This window comes from Spea bombifrons, chromosome 9 (genome assembly GCF_027358695.1).
Source record: "Spea bombifrons isolate aSpeBom1 chromosome 9, aSpeBom1.2.pri, whole genome shotgun sequence".
Taxonomy (NCBI): domain Eukaryota; kingdom Metazoa; phylum Chordata; class Amphibia; order Anura; family Pelobatidae; genus Spea; species Spea bombifrons.
The window spans coordinates 17,880,675-17,902,999 of record NC_071095.1 but is presented as its reverse complement, the minus strand read 5'-3'; the positions used below and the strand labels follow the sequence as shown (position 1 = coordinate 17,902,999).

The 22,325-nt window shown below is 40.4% G+C and overlaps 1 protein-coding gene across 1 annotated transcript in view; it reads right to left on the bottom strand.

The window, feature by feature from the left end:
- ADAMTSL4 (ADAMTS like 4) overlaps nucleotides 1–21,994 on the bottom strand; it is a 32,389-nt gene extending 10,395 nt beyond the window's left edge. Inside the window, exons 1-3 of the mRNA XM_053475300.1 lie at nucleotides 21,043–21,994; nucleotides 19,616–19,718; nucleotides 2,526–2,662 (exon numbers count right to left, since the gene is read on the bottom strand). Of these exons, the coding sequence (XP_053331275.1) occupies nucleotides 2,526–2,662; nucleotides 19,616–19,718; nucleotides 21,043–21,762 (960 nt within the window). The 5' untranslated portion in view covers nucleotides 21,763–21,994. The remainder of the gene's footprint in view (nucleotides 1–2,525; nucleotides 2,663–19,615; nucleotides 19,719–21,042) is intronic.
- Between the last annotated feature and the right edge of the window lie 331 nt (nucleotides 21,995–22,325).

Genomic DNA, 22,325 nt, shown 5'->3' with positions numbered 1-22,325 from the left:
CTTCCAGACGAATCTAGTCCTATATGAAATCTTTAGCATGCAAGAAATCTCCGATGTGTATTTGTTATGGCTGTTTCCAAGGATTTAGGATTTTATTCAGTCCGCTTCAAAAAAAAAGATCCCTTACGCCCAGCAGGTAGAGTAATCAGCGAATATCCACGTCGCATCTCTAAAAATAGCCTCAATTGCTGAAACTTTGCAGGTTTTAGCATGTGCCCCTTCTTCGGCTGTATTAATTTACATTTTTTATTATGGTAGCACGGCCCGTTTCCCACATCTGTCATTAACGCTACAACATCTGTTATATCAAACATTATACGTCATGCAGGAGGTACAGGTAATTAACCTCCGACGTCCCATCGTTAGGGTCTATGGATGGAGAAGGGTGGCCTGCCAGCACAATGCTGATTCTACCTTAAAGTGCTCAAGGCCAGTGAGGACTGAAACCCCTCAAGGCCAGTGATGACCAAAGAGATGACACAAACCACTCAAGGCCAGTGATGACCAAAGAGATGACACAAACCACTCAAGGCCAGTGATGACCAAAGAGAAGACACAAACCACTCAAGGCCAGTAATGACCAAAGAGATGGCCAAAACCACTGAAGGCCAGTGATGACCAAAGAGATGGCCAAAACCACTGAAGGCCCGTGATGACCAAAGAGATGGCCAAAACCACTCAAGGCCCGTGATGACCAAAGAGATGGCCAAAACCACTCAAGGCCCGTGATGACCAAAGAGATGACCAAAACCACTGAAGGCCAGTAATGACCAAAGAGATGACCAAAACCACTCAAGGCCAGTAATGACAAAAGAGATGACCAAAACCACTCAAAGCCAGTAATGACCAAAGAGATGACCAAAACCACTCAAAGCCAGTGATAACCTATGTACTATGGCTAAATTCCCACTTTGGCAACCAGGTAACGCAGCCTGAACCTCTTTTTTTTGCTGAGGTTAAATATTAAGAGAAAGAGTACATTATTACAGTCAGCAAACAATTCTCTGTGGGTGGACAGTGTAACTTGAAACCATTACATATAGGGTTTTAATCTAGTTTAGCTCACTGTGTTCTGAGTGGGATCAAGGGAATAAGATTATGGTTATAATTCCTCTGGAACGAAAGTCTATTGTGTGATTCCATTTGGCATGTGAAATGGATGAAAACAGAAATAAAATAAGCAATTATTTTAAAAGGGTAAAGCACAATATTAATCAGCTGTTTGGACTGAAGCCTAAACATTGGCATCAATCGGCTAATTTCTCCAGTAATTGGTGCCGAAATAATGGCAACGAAGACGTCTGATTTCCAGCGCCTTCCCGCACTGTGACCCCAGGCCAGACTCCAAAGTAATGAAATTCACAACTTGTGACTATGACATGGACAGCCGCCATCTGAACACTCCTTCCAAGGGCTGCAAAATAAAGTTCCTTTAACTTCTGTACCATGCAGCTGCACTGAACGCCGAATGGATTGTGTACTTGAGAAACGCCATGGACAGTCCAGTTGTAACCACAACACAGTTTGTGAAAGTGGAAGTTCTTCACCAGGGCCAATGCGCTTAACCCATTGCTGGGTTGCCTAAAACAATCTGGCGAAACACGAGGGAGCCAGTAATGCAACAACCAAAAAAAAGGAAATTTTGTCTCCGACGCGTTATCTGTCCTTGTAAGAAACTCAGTAGCTCCAAGTCACCCAGCTGGCCAAGAATAGGAAGATTTGTGTACATTGAACCACTTTATAATCTCATGATTTAATGTGTTTTTCTATTTTGTTAGTTTTTTTGTTTTTTTTTTAGGAGGGATCCCATCATAGTGTGTATGCAACATTAAAGACGGAGAGTAAGTATCTTTGGGTCCAATATAAAAGGGCAGTTAGCTATACACATAGGGCGTTACATCAACAAGATGGACGATTTGCTAATTCATAGCTGAGCCTTATTTTCAAAACTGTGAACAGAATGATGAGTTTGCACTCAAAATAAGCCTTGAACTTGCCTTACTTTCTCTACCTCCTCCTGCCCCACTTACTCCGGTGGTCTGTCAAGTCCCCAACTTGCCCTTGTCTTGTCCATTCCTCTCTCTACCATCTGTCCCTCTGTCCTCTCTTACTCCTTTAACCATTTCCTCATTCTCCCTTTTTTCTGTCCCATGCCCTCAAAGTTATTTAGATGTCCCACTACCCAATAAATGCACATGGAAACACTGCTACAATTCTCTATATGGGGAGTTGCAGAAAAATATCAAATGCATCCCAGGCCCTACCAGCTAGACATAATATTTTATTGTCACTGAAAATATAACCTGAAATCAGAAGAAGACATCTCTAAGGATAACAGAAGGTGGAACCAATGCTCCCAAGGACAGATAGTAGGCATACACTGGCCTACTGAGCAGATGGCAATGCTTGAGCACACCATCAAATGCATGGAAATTGGTTTATTATCATGCTTTCTTGTAGTTTTGAATGATTACTTGAATGAAAGCAGGTGTATCACATAAGATCAAGAACTTATTCTCACTCACCAAGCACTGGCCGCCAACGCAGATGTCACTAGATCCAAGTTCACATGGGGTTCCGTCTTGGACCTTCTCCGTATGACGTACGTAAAACCGATAGCCGATGGGCCGGCAGTTCAATGCACATCTCTGGTCACCGCTAACTGCACGCAAAAAGAAACAAATACAATGAAAAAAATTGTTTAAATAAACACAGAACCACGTTTGACAAACGGTTCCTTCCTCAACCACTCCAGGTTGCCACAGTGACAACCAACAACTTTTTGTTTTGATATATATTTTTCTTATCCTTTCAAAACACAGCTGACAGATGCAGGGGACACTTGGAGCCCGGTACCTGCCAAAACAGCTGCCTAATGTGCCTCAACCAGGAGAGTAAACTCAATCCTACAAATCCTCAGTTTATAAATTGAACAATTTGTAGTGATTTCTGACATTCCACGACCAAGAGGGACACGGTCTATCTCATGGGATTAAATAAAAAAGGGAAGTTTTATTTGATTATCCAACAGATTTCGCATCTCATTCCCCTTTTATCGCATCAGTAGGTCGACCGATGACCTAATGCTTGGCAGATAATGGTTACTGTTGTATTTATGAGTGGCCATTGACAGCCTGTGTACGGTTACAGTTTTAATAAGCATGTGTTTTGTTTCACAAGATACTCGAAGCAGGATTTCTCTCAAACTTTGGTTAACATCTGCTCAGCTTGGATTATAGCTCGTGACCCCTCTCTCCGAAAAGCGAGAGTGCTTTTCAAAATGACCATATGCTGTGCTTCACTTTACAATCCACCCGTAGTTCAGCCGTACAGAACAACAGAACTTTATCCATGAACAAATAATCAATGTCGTTCCATCGTTTCCATCTATATGTACATTGTATCATCGGAATGTCGCTTTACAACTTTTAGGTTACGTAGAATTAGTCCACATACATTTGGACAATAACTGCGATGATATAGTTCCACTTATGCTTAAAACTTAGAATATCAGCACATATTTTCCTCTTTTTTACTGACATTTCATGTCATATTTTTACATCAGTTTGTTACATCAAAAATAGAATGCTTTTAGGCGTTTGATATGCGTTGAAGGGCCAATAACCGAAGACAGAGTCAAAAAGCGTCGGGATTAGTCTTTATTTCTGTAGAAAGGTCCTCTGAGTCCTTAAGATGTTACCTGATCATCACCATCTGTGAATAAGTTATCTCATTATTAAGGAGGTGCTAGAATAACCTACACGTTTGTTACATTTATTTATATATTCCCTTGATAATATGGGTATGAAGTTCTTTCTCAAATAAACGTATTCCTTATTACTAGCAAAATTATTTTTGGGGTCTATTAGTGCTTGAAGAGGGTATTTTTTAGACTGGTAACTCACAGAGGTTCTAGTGCGCTGCAATCTTTTGTTTTATGGAATATCGAGGTTAATAAATATTTGAGGATTGAGAGCTGTTCCCTTTGCAACGTGAGACCTCCCTGGCTTCTGTAGATAATTTCCAGCAGGGCAATCTTCAGAGAGCAGATAGAAAGCAGAAATGTCTCCGTTCTCTGCCCAGAGAGCCGAGGAATGAATGCAGCTGGAAGACATCTGGCTGTTGGAGTTGATAACTCGGGCCAGATTTAAATCCCAACAAGGTCATACTATGTTTTACAGTATTGATATCTGGCCTGACAACTGGCTGACTTCAGTGTGAAGAGAAGAAACAGCTGATCCAGAGAGGGAAAAAGAGAAAAACTTACTTGTGTGCTAATTTCACGCCACTCACATGGGTGGGAAACCCTACCAGCATCAACACTATCTTTGTTCCTAATCATCTTACATTCCAAAAGTTTTTCAGTTTCTGGTGTCTATTCTTTAGGAGTCGTATCAATATCAGCCTCCTGTATCATAAAAGTCTAACGTGGCATGGAGTACCACGCTGAGGTTCAAATTCAAAGCCATGTTCCTCAACCATTCTCCAAATGGAAGGACAATGAGGTCCAACTTCAGCAGGCCAAAAAAGTCTGAAACCCCCTTTCTTGATCTCTGATACAATTTCTAATCATTTATCAGTTTTGTTAGAACCCTAAAAGCCTACATTAGTCGCATACATTATTCTAGCTTTAATATTTAGATATCTTTGTTCGATACGTTTAGGCAATACCAAAATGATTTAACCACGCTCTGAGAAGGGGTTGGAATGGTAAATATATCAGCCCCTTTGGGTCACAGGAAATTACTGTGGATTGGCAAGTGCTGGAAACAATACCATACATTTATTAAATAAGTGGTATTGCAGACCGCGCGTTTAATATGGTTTGAACACACGAGCCAAAGAGGCTTTGAGATACATTTAAGAAAATGCAGGTCGACTGGGTTGAGTATAAGGAAAACGCTTTAAAACCTCATCCGTGGGGTCTGGAAAAGTTGCGCAACAGCCTGTATTTGGTTTAAAATTTTCTAATCCATTTCCTATCATCAACCTAATAAGGAGGAATAATCATTCAGACCCCGAGAACATGAAGTTAATATGGCTGCTCCCATGGGATACACTTAAGGATTTGGGGCAGATGCTTGAATGTAGAAAGATTCATGGTGTAATCAAAATTGCAATTAAACCTATCATGAAAACAATGTCCCTTTCTGATATCACTATGCAACCCTGTATGCAAATTAAGTAGGATTACTTAATATGTGCATAGAAGTGCTTATTTGCATATAAGACTGTACACAAAACTATTTTCCATATAGTTATATTTTTTCTTCTTTTTAACCAACACATTCAGCAATTCTTTTAGCAAACCATAATTTTTCAAACACATTATATAAGCATTCTATTATAAAAAGGTTCAACGGAATCCATGGAATTGTTGCACGCCAGCCCGTTCATTAATAACCCCTGACCACTTTTTTTCAGATTATTAATAAATAAATGAGCAACACCGGTGCCCATGTCAAAAAGAGGTCAGAGTGGGAGACAATAGTGCTTTTATGGAAAAGCTCATTAAGTTTAGAGTCTTTTTTTTTTTTTTTTTTTTTTTAAATGTGTTTTCTTTTAAGGAGTCGGTCGTCTTAATCATCTTGGGCAAACACAGCTCTTGAAGAAATGAAAAGTCTTTATGGGAAAAAGGAGAGGGCTGGATTTTAAACGTCAAGAAAGACAGACCCAAAAACAGGACTCTGACCAACTTGTCCCAGGAGGCATTCAGTTGAGACAGAGTTTAAGTTGCGTCATGGGTGAGCAGGTTCTCTTCAAAGTCTTCAACCTTTATATCCATTTCTAAAATGTTAATATTTGTGTGTACTTGCGAAATTAGAGAAAAAAAAAGGTAAAAACCATAATTCCTTAGTATAACGTGCCTTTTTTACACAGCAAGTGTCCGGCAATGTAAAATGTTACGAAGCACGCTAAGCCCCAGATTTGTCCAGAATGGACAAAATAACGTGAAAGTTGTATCTGGTACTCGTTAAAAGCTTGGATGGTGAATTTGGAAGGAACCCTCCAGCTCTTAGGACTCACCCGAGATCAGCGTACAATCCATCAATGCTTTGTTTAAAAGCCCAAAGAATTGCAGAATTCTCTAAACAAAGAGTGCTTGGATCTGTGTCGGAGTCTAAAATTCAGCCTTTAGCTTGTGTTTTCTAGTTAATAATGTTGTATATGAGTATCGGCATCTGTACGTGGTTAGGACATCACTGTTGTGCGGAGTATATTACGGCGAGTTGCTTTGTACCCAGAGATAAATGGTTGTATCTGTTACTCTGAGCTTCTCCTCGTCTCTGGTGATAATGTATGATAAGGGTCAGCTTTGATGCTCATATGGACCTACTTTTTAGTTTCATTGTTTCCGGCTGAAAGTAAGTGGATACAGCTAGGTCTGATCATGTAACCAGTAGGGACCAGTAAAGAAAAGGTTTGTTTTGCCATGTGGGCTACATAAAAGACGACCCACGGCAGTGGTTTTTAGTGCTCCCGGGATAGCCCTCTTTGCTTAATGTATAAGATGTGTTTGATGCTGATATCGTATATGACATTAAATAAAACCATACATACTGGACATGAATTCTATACCCAGGGGAGTCACTCGCTGTCCTTTTTTTCCTTCCTATAAGAACAGAAGGTTTCATGCAACCTTTTTGTTGCTATGGCAACGGCCAATCAGTTCTTATAATATGTCAACTAAATACCAGCAAGAATTGTGCGGTAAATAATGTTGGTAACCATAAGATTGCTAGGCGTATTCTGAGTCAGCATGAGTATGTCATCACATCTAATTTTAAGAGGTCTAACCAGGAGGTACCCATCTATCACATATCTATTCACTAAAGAGGGAGTTTGTAGGAGAGCTGAATATCTCAACTCTGATATCACTGTGCATTAAAAAGTGTGATGCTGCACCACTGTTAATGTCTGGCTCATTATATAGTGCTATGAGTTATGCTGTACCACTGTCAATGTCTGGCTCAGTAGACTTATGCTGTACCATATCTGTTCAGCAAATGTTATTTATTTGAACACATTTAATTTGTTTATAAGTTCATTTATTTTCCAGTTGACATACAGTTTACAAATGTGTGCAATAAATAATCTTTTTTGTGGATATCTTTACATACAAGTGGGAGGTGCCACATACATGTTCTGCCCTGGGTGCCAAATACTCTAGGTATGCCCCTGGGTTGAGGTCAGGGCTCTGAAAATGACAAACCAAGACATTTTGGACAATACTATGCTTCCAACTTTGTAGGAACAAATTGGGGAAGGCTTTTTTCTATTCCAGCATGACTGCGCCCCAGTGCACAAAGCAAGGTCCAAAAAGACATGTTGGATGGGTTTTGTGTTGAAGAACTTGACCGGCCACACAGAATCTTGACCTCAACCCCATCGAAAACCTATAGGATAACCTGGAACAGCGATTGCAAGCCAGACCTTCTTGTCCAACATCACTGCCTGACCTGGCCAACAATTCCCACATAAACTCTCCAAAATCCGGTGGAAAACCTTCCTAGAAGAGTGGAAACTGTACAATGGGTTAACAATGGAGGTAGACAGAATAGACAAAGATATTGCTTTATTACCAAAGTCTTAACATTTGCATAAAGCTTAAAGAATGACGTCTTTGGGTAGCACAATAAATTGTAGGAATGCTCATAAGAATTCCCTATGGGCAAAACAATATTTGAACTTCCTGTGTTTCCCTCTGATGTTGTGGGGACGGGGGAGCAGAACATTTGTGTGTTAAAGAATGAATCTTCAAAATAATCCTAATCATTAAAATTCAAGTCCCAATTTCCCACAAGATGCTGCAAATTCCATTCTGCGTGGATTGAAGAGCTGCTGCCGTAACAGCGTATAGTATAACTGAATATATATATTTTTTAAATACCTGCAATTTGTTATTTTATTTTTCAATTAATTCATTTTTTTAAATATCTGGTCAAAATAAGTTATTTTACCTAAGGGGGCAAAAGGTGTCAAACCTAGCATTATCGAATGAATTTCCTGTCCAGAACTTCTTTCCTTTTTCTAACCCAAACTTACAAAGCCTGCCTTAACCAACCAGAAACAGTCAGCAACTTAGCAATAAGGGAGATAATGGTGGAGAATAATCTTGCAGATCCTGAGAACAGGAAGTCAAGACGACTGCTCACATGGAAGACATACAAGACGTACTTAATATACATAGTCTGGAAATATTGGAAAAATAGCCAGTTACCACTGTGCTTTAAAAATCTTTATTTTTTTCATGCAGATTGCTAGTTCTGGTGGCCTGGACAGATCCAAGGACCCAAAGGAATTGCATTGTATGATTTAGTTTCAGTAGGACAGACGGACCTTGTCCAGGAGAGACCAGACTTGGGCCCAACATATGTACACAAAGAGTTCTTTCCCCCGGTTTGCTTAACCACTTATGCGATTTTGTTGAGGTCTGTTTATTTATCCTGCAGAGCTGGAACACAAGAGTCTCGTATAATCCAAGCAGCAAAGCATTGGTAACAAAAGCTCAATTCTATTTTGTTTTTCCACCGAATCCTTGTTCACCCACGGCCGTGGTAGCTGTAAGCCAGTGAAGGCACGGCTCCCCTGGGCAGACCTCTAACCCACCCCACCTGTACACACACGGTATATGGGAGCAGGCTATGGCGGAGGCTAGCGGGTCAAGAAAAAAGAAAAATCCCAAAATGTAGTCATTTAGAGAGCTCTAGCCTCCAAATAAACAAAAAAAACTAAAGTTTCAGCTTCCACCAGGCCTCATTAATGAGGTGCTACCGATCCATTAATGGAGCATGCCTCCCAACTGTTCCAATTTTACCAACCTACCCTAGCTTTGTCCTACTTTTCGAGACAGAGGTAGAGCTCCACGGGACAGCACGATTCGGGCAGCAGTGCATACTTTGGTTTTATTATAAATTTCTGGGAAAGAAACAAATAAAACTGGCTATTAATCCGAGACGCATTTTAAGATCTGAGTTTGCCTAGTTAAACCTGTATGTCGCCGACTAAGCCAGGGCGGCACCTTAAATAAAGCCACTCTTACTTACGTTTGGGAACCAAAGAGTTTATTATGGGCTTTCTTTGGTAGTAAGGCATTAACCCTTTGTGTGCTAATTCTAATTTAGAACACAAGACAGCCAATAAGGTTTAAGCAGAGCAGAGCTCCATTTGCTATTGGCTAAACACTTTTTTATTGGTGTAAAGCTCCTCTAAGTGTCAAGTTCAAATACAACATGAATAAAAATGCCCATTATTTGACATTTTATTTCCTGCCCTAAATAAGTAGTTGCCAACAATTAATGATGATGTTAATCCCCGAGATCCTGTGTTTTCACCAAATAAGAAGAAAGTTGAACTGGTTGATTCAAGTCGGTATAATAATAAAATAATAATAAAAAAAGTCAGAGGGGTAACAGGAACAGCCCCAGGGGTTTCTAATGTTTACCCCGCACAAGCTTTGCTGACAGACAACGAGCTTCTGCAAATGAGAGGGTGATGACACAGTCCTGGCACGGGCGCCATTGAAATCCTACGTCACCAGCGTTCAATGTCTGATAACTTAAAAAAACACAACTTTTATTTAAAAATTATTTTTTAATAAATAAACAGTGAGAAGTCCCCCCCCCCCTCCTCGCTGATTCTGGTCTTCATTCCCGAGCAGTGTTCGCTGCTGTAATATGTCTTATACTCGCTCGAAACAAAGGGCCGAGTGTGTGATGGAAGCATGTTAACCACTCGCTGGCACTGGGCCTCTTGATTTAACGGCTTAATTGAGGCTGTACAGGAAACTATTCACAATCTGCTCGGAGAACTCTTATACCACCCAACCCACAACCTCAACAGCAAGACGGATTCAGGAATGTTGGCGTAAGGAAAAGACTTGTTTTAAATTGGCTAAAATTAACAGACGTAACAATTTGTCCACAAATTGAATATTATGATGTCATGTGGCTACAGATGGTATAACCACATTAAACAAAAAGGTAAAACCGCCCCCCCCAATGGGCTGCGGGCCCCATAAACAGGGCACATGTCGGAGATCAATGGAAGGGTAATCCAGATTAATAATGGGTAGCTTTTTAAAACCGTAAAACATATGTACTATGAGTATATCTTTTCGGCATAGGGCCCATAAATACATGAAATTGGCTCCAAATTTCTGTATTGTAACATAAGACCATTAGTAATCCAAAAAGATAACTAAGAGGGCTTCCCTACCAATTATTTTGAACTAAATTGCAGCATTAGAAACTAGTAACTAGAAACCTAGTACTGTTGAATAACCAAACCCTTCCCCGAAAAAAAAAAATTCCAAGTGTTTTTTTTTTTTTGCTGGGAACATTTAACATCAGGTTCCGACAGGTTCTTATGCGATTAAACCTGCAGAGGAAAGAATACGGTGAAAGATCCAGTGCAATTTATGTTTTGTCTAAGTGGAACAGCACCTTTAACTCGCTCTTTGCCGACTTGACTTACAGTATATGTAGAGATCACACAAATCATTGACTTTAGCCAAGCCCCCTCCCAGTCCCTCAGCCCGCTGACATGCATCAAATATTGTAGATCTCAGAACAGAAGCCTTCTTCACCAGCTAAGAACAGCTGGGAGACGGGACAAGCATGGTAACCCGCCACGACAAGGGAGGTAACGTTACGGTTATTGGTTCCAGAACTGGAATCCATCTGACTTTTGGAAGGTTCACATGTCACTTTACATTCATTAGTAAAATACTTTAACTTCATTCTTTGTTCAAAGAGTCCTTTCGGCACTTTTTTAAAAGGCTTTAAAATACAAAAGTACAATATTTAAAGATTACATTTAAAAAAAAAAAAAGTTACAATTTCTAAATTATAAGCTTTCAGTCTCCCAATTATAAAATGTGGCTTTCATAGTCTGCCACTCACATATTACTGCGTTGGACTCTAAATCTTACCAGAAATCTAGAAAAAAAAGAGACTTTGAGTTCTATGAGTCTATGTACATAAATGCACACGCATACACACTTATACAATTAAATATAATATTCATCTTAATAGGAAATCAAGACAATTTTAATTATTTTAAAATCAGATTAAAACTCCATGGGATGTCTTAGTATAAATAGAATGCGGCATATAATAAAGTGTAGTAAATACTGAGCTGGTGCCATGTTTGTTATCAGAGAACCTCATAAGAGGCTTAGCTCTTCCCCAAATAAGATCTCATCTCTGTAGTCATCCACTTGGCCGGGCAGGGCCCTTCCAAAAATGCAAATATCAGAAGCCAACGCCTCTTTGCTTAAATGAGATGGATCTTTGTAAGAGCTACAAATGTCATTGTGAATCATCAGAAGGGCTAACATTAGCCAGAACGTATATCTTTAGAAATATCTGCAGCGGGCAGGGTCAAAGTGCTAATTCCAAAATGAATGGAACACATACTAAGCCAAGTACAAATAGAGACACGGTAAAAAAAAATAAATCCACTCATTCAACTCAGACTATATGTTTGACAAGCATCTTCAACTAGAATGTCCAAATGCTAGGATATTTGTGGCATGGGTAGTACCCCTCAAGTTATTGGTATCTGATAGTTATAGATCAAAACACTATGTTGAATTTATACTACTTTTTCTCAAGACAAAAACAAAACAAAAATGTTTAATATAAGGTGGATGTGATTGAAAGAAGAAGCCTTCCGAAAGCCAAGTGGGGTAAGAAATACTTTCAGTCTCTGAATGTGTAAAGCTAGTCAGGTTTTTTTGTTCCATCTCTCAAAAACGTAGCCAGATGTTTCAAACCAAAGTTAGGTTTATCCAACTCAGTTTGAAAAAGCTAATATGACAAAGTTCTAGAACAGGGTCAGGTCATTTTTCTATGTCATTTTATTTTTTTTCAGTAGAACTGTTGATGAAAACCATTGACCTTCAATGAACACCATGTCTAAGCGCCCCATGAATGGTACCTTGGTGATGGACACGATGGGTATATCTAGAGATTGATGAGCTGGCCTGTGGCACAGCCTGGACAGACGCAAACTTACACACAACATAAGGCAAAAATGATGAAAGAAAGGATGGGTTTAAAAGATCTCTGTTCCAGGTCACAACCACCACTTCCAAGGAGAACAGACCTTTGGGTTCCAAACACTGGTCTTTATGGAGAGAAGTTTCATATCCCAACACCATGGATTTGATTTTACAATTTGTGATGCATTCATCTCCATGATCAACTTCTAAGATGTACAACAAAAACTTTGTTAGATTATTATTATTAAAGACAGAAAGATCACATCATAGAACCCTCACTATTATCTACAGTGATGGATCAGCCTGTGTTCTACTATAAACCAATGCAACACACGGAGTTGCCACAATCACGCTATAAAGATACCGTATGTATAGTTAAGAGTGATTTATCTTAAAGCATTGCTAGTTTGATTATAAATTTACAGTTTGAAGCCATTCTCCCACACGCCCTAAGAGCATGGACAAGTGAATACGCTTTGAAATAACACTCCCTTGAAAAATGAACAACATTAATCCTGAGGGTTTATATCTATAAACATCAGCTGGCCATGAATCGGTGCTGAAACCTTTTATCTGCAAAACTCTCTCCGTTAAAATAAACTGTAAAACTTGCCAATTTCCAGCCATATCCTGCTTTGAATTTACCCATCTTTTTCACAATATAGGATATTTCAGTGTGATCCTCATTTTTTTGGCTTGGAGAACCCTCCATACCTCAACTTCAATGCAACGCATTGGTCACCTCATGTGCCAAAAAGTTAATCATGATATTATTTGCCCCCCACCCCTCAAAAAAAATGTCAAATCCCAGATTTTGAAGATACATTTTAGCCTCAAATAACCACAAAAAGGTTTTGCCGGAAAAAACTTTAAGTGCTTCCTTCTCTGGGTTTGCAAAAGTCTCAATGAAATAACGGCGATAGAACATGAGCCAGATTGTCTATTAGCTAGGATGATGTTGTTTTAATAGCTGTTTTAATGCAAAATAAATATTTTATGTGTAATGTTTTGCAAAAAAAATCCTGTTTAAAACAATAATAATAATAAAATCTGATTTAAAAGCAAAATGATGCACTCGAGGCTTATATCCAAAAAACGAATTCCCATAACATGAAATCGAAGGTTAGAATGTTACACTGACCTCCGGAAAATACAATTCTATTCCGAGGAAATGGAAGAATCCATTACAAATTCTGCAGTTATGTAAATAAAAAAGGGGAATGATCGCTTTTGAGACTTTTAACAGTTATTAAGAGAACTTCTAGTTTTGTGCTTAGATACATTTTATGGCCTAAGTTCACTGTGTCTCGCTACTGGGAAAGTTGGCCGTAGCGGGTGATCGTGGCTCGGAGGAAACCTTTGGGCTCTTTGACTACACAATCGCAGATGAGAAATCCAGGATCTCTTCTAATCACGATATATGCTTCTATTTCTCCTTCTTTTTCTGACACATTGTCCATCAAACCTCACACTATACACTTCTAACCATTCAAGATGTATGTTCTAAGTGTTTGGCATGTATTGCTTTGCAACTTCTCCTCTGGGCTCCTTGTGGAGCATGACATGTCATGTGGATGATAAACTACAAGCCACACAGAAGTCAGGAGTTAAAAATTAAACTGTCTCACGAGGTACATGTTTTCCAGCGGCATATACATTGAGTTTTATGTTCAAAGAAGCAGTTAGAATTTTAGCGCCCTTAGTAGGTCTCTAAGTTAGGTGGTAGACCCCAACCAAAAAGATTTACTGTCCCCAACCAAAATGAATCACATTCCCTAAGGTTCGAAGCCAAAAAGATTTGCGCTCAATGCCAAAAAGAGTCACAATCTCTATGGTCACTAACCAAATAGACTTGTTGGGTAGGCTTAATGTCTCCTTTCTCTCAGCTGAGTCCTTAGCCACTACTATAGTAGGTTGATATGGCAATGGCACCCATGTATCTTCTCATAAATATTATAAAAGTACTTACTTCTCACCCATTGAGCCATTAACTTCACAGGGTAAATCTATAAACACTGGGATGTCCACTAATACCAGTCTAGTTTAGCATCTGACCCCAATGGGAACCAGTCATGAAAGGTTTGGCCGAATGGCATTTCTTGCTTAATGAAAGCCAGCAGGTTTATTACATGTCTAGGTGAACTCACATGTCTTCTTTGTTATAATGAGATCTGGAGACATTAGAACTCAGAGGAACGCTATGTATCGAAGGGGACATTTAAAGATTTTTTTTTAGGACATTTCAAAAAACAGAAAGAACACACAAGAGGCTAATTAATTTCATAGCATGACAGCAACAGATGCAAAAGAAATATACAGTATCCAAACAGATCCCAAGAGGCAATTAAATAGAGGGTTTCTATGAAGTCACCAAAGACCCCAACATGAATGATAAAACACGGCTGCTCGGTGCTGAATGAAGATATTTGACATTTTCAAGGAACTCTACAAATATCTCCCTCCTTTTAGGTCTCTCTTGCTTTATTTCCTTCCACTTGGTGGATTAAGAGGTGCCCTTCAGCAGGTGTCCAGAATCCACGCAGCCTGTGCCAGTTAGTTTAGAAACGGGAGGGGGGCAAACTGGGTGAGGTTAACATAAAAGGAGAGAATTTTTACCGCAGTTCGTGTGCCAGGAAAAGATGGATGTTTACATTCACAGTAAGATCGCACCTTCAAGGACGTTTAGTTTGACTCTGTATCAGAGTACTCAGCGCTGCAAAAACACACAGGCTTTGGGCGAGGGAACACAGCAGATCCTGTCTGTTTATAATACTTAAAACAGATCTTTCTCCATGAAAAATGAAGCTTTGTACATTGGAAGAGGGGACCATTCTCTACTAGTATGGGAATCAACATCTTATCTCCTAAGTGACCCTCTCTAGGTCCCAAAACCCTCTGTCAAACCCTGGAGCCCCTTTTCTCTGGCAGCTCAGAACGTTTGTTGGGTATGAGGGTATCTCAGGGTTCCATAATGTGTATAGAAGCAGCAGGCAGTGGGTTCGTAAATTAAATACATTTTCTTCTAAATGTTTTACACAGTTACATAAAAAGCCATCAATAGGTCACAGTCTCAAAAATGCTTCATTGTAATTTTCCCTTAACAAGTCCTGTATGAATAGCCTGCTTCTCTGTTTGCCTGCTAGTTAAATCGGTGATACATGGAAGTGCTTTTTCTTTCCAGGGTACCTGCTGGAACATTGACCTCACGTCCTGTGTTTCATGTTCCAAGTTCAATAGTGGGACAGAAGGGTTCTTTGTGGATTGTAACTCTATCTGGTATAGCGCCTGTTCCTTCAAAATGGGAGCTGACTATACATTGAACTTGCTCCATACAATCTCCGAGCTAACCCTCCCCTTGGTGGGACAAGAACAACATTTCTCATGTTATTACCCAACAGGCTGAGGCTCAGGACATGCTCCATGGTTTGTCAGACTGTTACAGACACAAAGACTGTCACATAATGAAGGGTTTGTAGGGGTAAAGACTCCACAAATCTCATGGAAACTGGAGTCTTTCTATATAAATGCATTCTTATGCAGGCAACGTTACCTTTTACATGAAAACCTTTATAGCTCTTGGGCAGGCTGGAGGCCATATTTGATTGGTGGGCTGTAGCCTAAAAGCCAATAAATTATTGGAGTATGTTTATTGCCTTGAATTTGATTTTCAAGTGACCCTGTGGCCAAGGGAAGCTGTCAGTCAAACCCAGGCATGATTATAAGTACTCAAAGGTTCCAAGGATTGGATGCAGGAAGCATTTTTCTATAAGCAGGGGAGGGAATAGTGCTCCGCAGGGGCAGGGCTAGCCTCGCGTTTCAAGGGGAAGGCAGGCTGTGCAGCAAAACACAGCTCCCCCTGCCAGTTATTGAATTAACCCCTAAAGATGCAAAAGAAAGATACAAAACAAGCAGCCAATCTGGAAAAAGAGGCCAGGTACATGCCTGGAAAAAGCTTTAAACCAGGGCTGAACAACTCAAGGGCCAAAGACAACAAGTTGTTTAATTATTTTTTAAAAAAAATTGTGGCCTGTTCGCACACCACAGCCCTAAATAATTCAAAAAGTTCTGGTTCCAGGTCCAGGTTATTATGCCCTTCAGTGACCCGTACTTTATTACCAACTTAAAAACAATATAAGCTGATAGCGCCGTAAGTCAAGAGCAGCTAAACAAACAAGGTTCGTGCCGATATTCTTGCTGTTCTACCAACTCGTTATATAACCTTATCCCAGTGTCTCGCTGCTCATGTTTAAGAGTCTTTTCATTCGCAATTTATAGCCCCCCCCCCCTTATTAATGTCGGATCACTCCGGGACCTTAATGGGGCTGTGCACTTTCCCTTGAGAATGTTCAATCAAACTCAAATTATTTTGTAAATATTAGGACCAGCAGGGATCCGTTTTATCGCACTTGCGTTCTGGCGTGGAATGTGACACAGGCTTTTTAAGTGCCGACAGGCGGGGATGAGTCTCGAAACTCGGGTCTGAGTCTTTAGGGCACCGCTACTATTCTGTTTAATACACTTTACTTTCTATGCGACAAAGGGTCCAGTTGGCTCTTCTGCACCAGCTATGATGGTCTAGTCTAGTTCACAGTTTTGGGGATTTTTTTTTTTTTTTATTTTCTAAATCATACATTATTATTATTTGATTTTCTAAATCATACATTATTAATGTTTGGTTATTTTTGTATGATCCTAGAGAAGAGGCCAAAATACTATGTTTTACAGAACATTACCCATAAACGTGACCCCATGTTTAATTTCTTAATCACGGACCTGAATGGCCAGAAGAAAAAAGACAGTCTTCCAAAACTTATAGTCGTTTTTTTAAATGTAGGGCAACGACCATAGAAACCAAAATACTTTTCCTATTAACTGCTCAACATGGTCCTTTATTTATTTAAACCCCACTCACTTATGGTAAGCCATCGGCAGAAACAAAGCCATAATGTGAGATATTCAGCAGAGAGGAATCAGGCACTGGTCCAATGTCTCATATCAGACAGCTACAAGGTACTATCCTATCCGATACATTTACAAAATCTTTTTTAGGCTGTTATTTAGGTTACAACTGGCCAACAAGAGAATATTGTTCCCATGAACAGAAGGGTGATGGATCCGTGTTGTACACATTAGTGATCTATTAAAACCTTGTAACGATGATGTGTTTGATCATGATGTCAGAAGTTCTACAGAGACAATACAAAGCATTCATTGTCCTTGGTACAAAGTCCAACACGGCATAATCTTGTGGTCAGAGACTTGCCCTCCAACCCACAATTGCAACAGTACTTCTGCTCAACTGTGACTTCAACTTGCATGTCCTCCCACCCAGCTCTGCTTGGCCAGGTGTGATGGCTTTACCTGGACTTCCTTACATGACAATATGACCTACTTATAGCTGTTTATGTAACCGAGTAACACTTTTAGCAGAAGATTGTTTGTTACACGGTTTCATTTATAAAGCCTTTGACTAGCTACAGGCACAGTTTTAGTTCCTAACATTAACAGATTGAGTCACATACGCTTTCGAGTCCTCAGAGGTCTCTTCTTCCCTCGTTTACATCTGAAGAAGGCAACTCATCTTAAATACTCTAATAAAAGACATGTAATCAGAGCGTGGATACGTGGAATTCATGAATATACTGGTTAAAAATAAAGATTCGGCAGCATCACCTGAAGCCCAGACTAATCCCGGGAACATAGATATCTGTTGTGGCCAATAGAGACAGATCACTCGGCGGTAACAGCAGATAAAGGTCACACAAAGCTACATCAAAGCGCCAGGCTGATATGTACGCTGGCAACGGGCCGCCACATCGAAGCCAAGCTGCAGGAACGTTTGCAGACTAAAATATTCCTGTTCTCTGTAAATAATTCAATGTTACAAAAATAAAGTAGGAGAGATATTAGGTTTCAAACCAAGAATTAAAAGTAACAAGAAATCCGAGCGCTCCAAGTGTCTATTTAAAGGGGAACTCTCGCCATGTTTTATCACTAATATCGGATTAAAAATGTTGGTAGAAAATGTACAAGGTGTAGTTTTTGCCCCTAATATAATGTTTTCAGGCAGCTGCATATCAGCCATTTCTATGACTTCTTGTTATCTGAGCCCCAATCTACTAGACAAACACCCCGACTCCTTATTATACTGCCTGTGGGAAAGAATAGAACGGCTCAGTCTTAATCATCCAGCAGGACACTCTGATTTAAGAAAGTCTATGGAGGAACAGACTTCATTAGCATTGCCGTAAGGCACCGGCTCAGTGTGGTGTTTGTGCAGGGAAAGTCACCCAGAATATCACACGACTGACAGCGATGGCAGCCCTCTGGTTGGTACTGGCAGACTAGATGGGCCCTCAAGTTTTATGTTTCTGTGTTTTGTTCCATGGAAGGGTTAATTCCTCAGGGTTTGAAGAGTCCACACGGACAAAGGGACACTGATAACATCCATGTGTAAGTGGAGTCTCTCTGTTTCCCACAATGCTTTGCACGAGCCTGAAAACTGAGACAGTAACAATTGCTGCAATAACATTTACACAATTAACGCACGGACCGTGACAATGATATCATTTGCCCATTATTACTCAGACCACCGGCCATGAGAACGAGGACCGCAACAAAAGGTGACATCTGCCTAACCCGGCAAAACAAACAGACCAAGAGGCGGACGAAGGGGCTTCCAGTGACCCCTCGGGAGAAGCCCTAAGCTGTGAACTCGCTCCGTCCTGATGACTATTAAACTCTGCTGCTCTGTATGTATCACTGCACACCATGCCGGCCACATGTGCCATTCCAGTTTTCTGTTACATGGAGACATAGACTGTGCCTGCAGATCAGACTCATCTGGCCCCCGTCTAGTCGGCCCGTTTCTCCTGCTGGAAAGTCTCAAACCTTAATCAGTCGTTGGTCTCGTCTTAGATTCAGGAGCCGTATGTATGTCTATCTCTGGTTGTGGCTAATACAATGAGAGAATGAAAACATGCAGGGGATAGGCAAACACTCTCTGCTCGGGAGGTTATACCACAGGGAGCAATACAGGAAAGTAGTAAAAGGTTTTGGGCACGGCAGAATATGGAAACTGCCACCAGCTGGGTAACTGTCTCCAGATACTGGACACATTCACCTAGAATAGCTTGACTTGTCCGGGGGATCTATCCGGCATCTTTCCTCTGGTGTTGCTGTAAACGCAATCCGTGTGCATCGCACAGATAAGGCACCAAGCATTTTTACGATTAGTGCACGAGTTTTATATGGCCAAAAAGGGACACTTGTTTTAGGGGGGTAGCTAGGGGCCAGGGCTTTACCTCAAAAGACCTTTTGATACCTTTCTTTTGTAAGTAAGTCATTAAAAGGAAGAATATATTTTATTTACACCTTTTTAATTTATGAAGCCATCTCCTGCTGTTTCTATGCATTATTGGGGCTTTTACAGCTGTAGAACCCCGTGATACCCTCATACCCAGCAAAGGCTAGGGACATAGAGATAAGAATCGCTCCAAATTCCAAACTGATCACTAATTTACCACCTTTTTCCATCGGTTAGGACACGAATACACACATTTCCCATTTCCATCAAAGCGTAGACCCGTGTTATAAGAGACTCCTTACCTTCGGTGAATGCCTCCCATTGGTAGAGCCGACCCATAAACTCCTGGTTGTTGAAGGTTGCGCATTGCACGGATCTGGCATCAGGCTGGCCGGCTGGGCATGGCTGGGGACACAAGGACAGCAGACAAGGCAAATGAATATGTGGTATCATACTATCAACAGATCTGTCTATTGATGACCATAAACACATTTATTAATTTAATTAATGCAGCTATACTATAGAGCGGCTTAAAGAGGAACTGTCAATGTCACAGCTACTTAAAGCTTTTGTTTTCCATCTGCTAATCAGTAAATGTTTTATAGATGTTTAAACATTAACCTCAGGGAGGATGAGATCAGCGGCAGCCTGTGGCAGAGCCAGCATTACCTAATCAACTTCCTGTCTGGAACTTCCTGTCTGAAGGCTGCTCGAACCAATCAACAACAATCAGCGATTTAATAGAAGAGGGATAAGGTGCTGTAAACAGCAACTGATATCATCCACCTTACTTTCCGATGGAGAATGGATAATAGATAATTAAGAATTGGGGAGGTAATAACAGACAGCCAATCTGAATGAAAAGAACTGATACGTGATGGGAGATATGTTCTAAACAAAAGAGAAAGATAACTGAAGTTCAAACATTTTATTAAAATGTCTGCTCTTAAAAGCATTGACGTAAAAAATAGACACTGATGGGTCTCCTTTAATTTACCGGTCCTGTTGATCTCTCGATGTTCTCCAGACTGTGAAAATATTTTAACATTAAAAAAAAGGTAAAATGGGTAATAAAAGGCTATGGTGTGGTGGATGATGCAGCGATCTTATTTCATCTCAGCGGATGCCTTGAGCCTACTTGAGCCTCCGCGTGAATCTAAAAACAGCCAAGACTTATGTAAACTGCTTAAAAGTGACAGGAGGTAGACTCTCTCCCCGTTAAATCGTGGCACCGTATAAAAGAAAGACAAACATGCCAAAAGTGAAATATAATTAAACTTGTTTAAACAATGCTGTAAGCCTGAGCTGCCAAAACAAGGACTAATCTTGTTTAATGTTTTCTTCTTTATCCGTCAGTCAAACCCATTGGTGGATATGTGGCTATATTCAAAAACAAACATTTTTTTCTGAACAATAACGTATAATTAGTAGCGGTGCCTCTGTAAACCCAAAGGTTTAACATATAAGCCCTTGAAAACCAAGGTGCGCCATATGGCATTTCCACCTCGTTGTTTTCTCATCCCGTAAATCAAAAAGCCTAAACATGTCACGTCTACGTTTCTTTTTAAAATGGGAATTCCATACGTTTTAACATTTAATTAAGAAAGTCATTGTGTATGCTGATGAGTTGTTGCCCTTAAACCGCCACTGGGGCAGGATAAGTAGGTGTGAAGCTTTTTTAACCATACAGCAATCAACCGTTTTCCTGGGGTGTACACTGTTGACATACCTCTTGCCCACATGCTTTGTACTGCTTCTGCTCTCCTTCACAGTGGAATTCCTCACTCCCTGGATGATATAAATTGAACTGAGGAAGATCAGAGCTGTGATGTAAGCCTGGTCTTATCTCCTGTTCCCTTTCATACGGCGCAGCCGGATTACTTCCAAGAGGCGACCAGGGATCCGCATTGTGTTGTGTATGGATGGACGGATTGTCTTTGAAAAGACTTTGGAACATTCGGTTGCTATCTGTTTGTTGCCTGTATAAGCTCTGTCTTTGGCTACGGGACCTAGGTAGTTTAGATGAGCCGGCCTGGGAGAGATGTTGTTTACCATGCTGATCCTTTTCATCTTCTGGGATATGACTACTGATTACTTCAGGATCTACTAACGGTCTGGTTCTCCTGGTATGGGATTGTGCCACGTGTTCTTTAGGAATTGTTTTGTCTGGGTAATGTCTATTCTGATTTTTCATCTCAGTGTCAGTTTGGTAATTACTGGCTGATGTTTTCCCAGATGCATCTCCTCTGTGGCTTCCAAGTCTCTTTTGAGTAGGTTTTGCCGTGCCGAATCCCTTCCCTTTGTTTATCATTCTGGCTTCTGGTTTTTTTCCTGTGTAGAGCCGACTGCTAGACATCATGTAACTTTCTGGCGTTGCCCTAACGGATCTAGTCTTTTCAGAATGATTCATAGCTGATGTCCACGTGGAAGGTGTCTTCTGATCTTGCATGTATTGTTGGCCAAAGGAGGACTCCTCAGTTGGACCCAAGAGCCTAGTGTTAGATGTATGACCCTTTGCTTTCTTCAGAAAATCATTGTATGGCTGGGCTTCATCGTCTTCCTCTTCCAATGTTGGGTTAAAGTCACTGGCGTGGCCATTTTGCAAAGGTTCTCTGGGATGGATCAAAGAAAAAAGACTGGGACTAAGGTTTAAGTCTGTTTTTTTGCTACCAAGTCTTTTCTCGTGAGACTCATGTTCGGAAGAATCACCTTGAAGTTCTCTTTCTTGGAACTCAGCAAGCCTTCTTATTCTAGAAGCATTACGTATATTGTCAGGCCTAAGAGGATGTTCAGGTTGGACAAAGTCTTTTGGCTTTACTTCAGATGACTTTCTATGTTTTGAGAGACTTGCCAGCCATTCCAAATCTGGATCTTGAAGCTCTACACTAAGAGATTGCATGCCTTCAGTTGTTGAAGCCATTGTCGGCTGTACATCCTTTCTTTTTGCTTTTGAAGGTGCTCGAGTGGTCTTATCAGCCAAGGAACCGTGATGTCTCTTAAAACGCTGTGCTT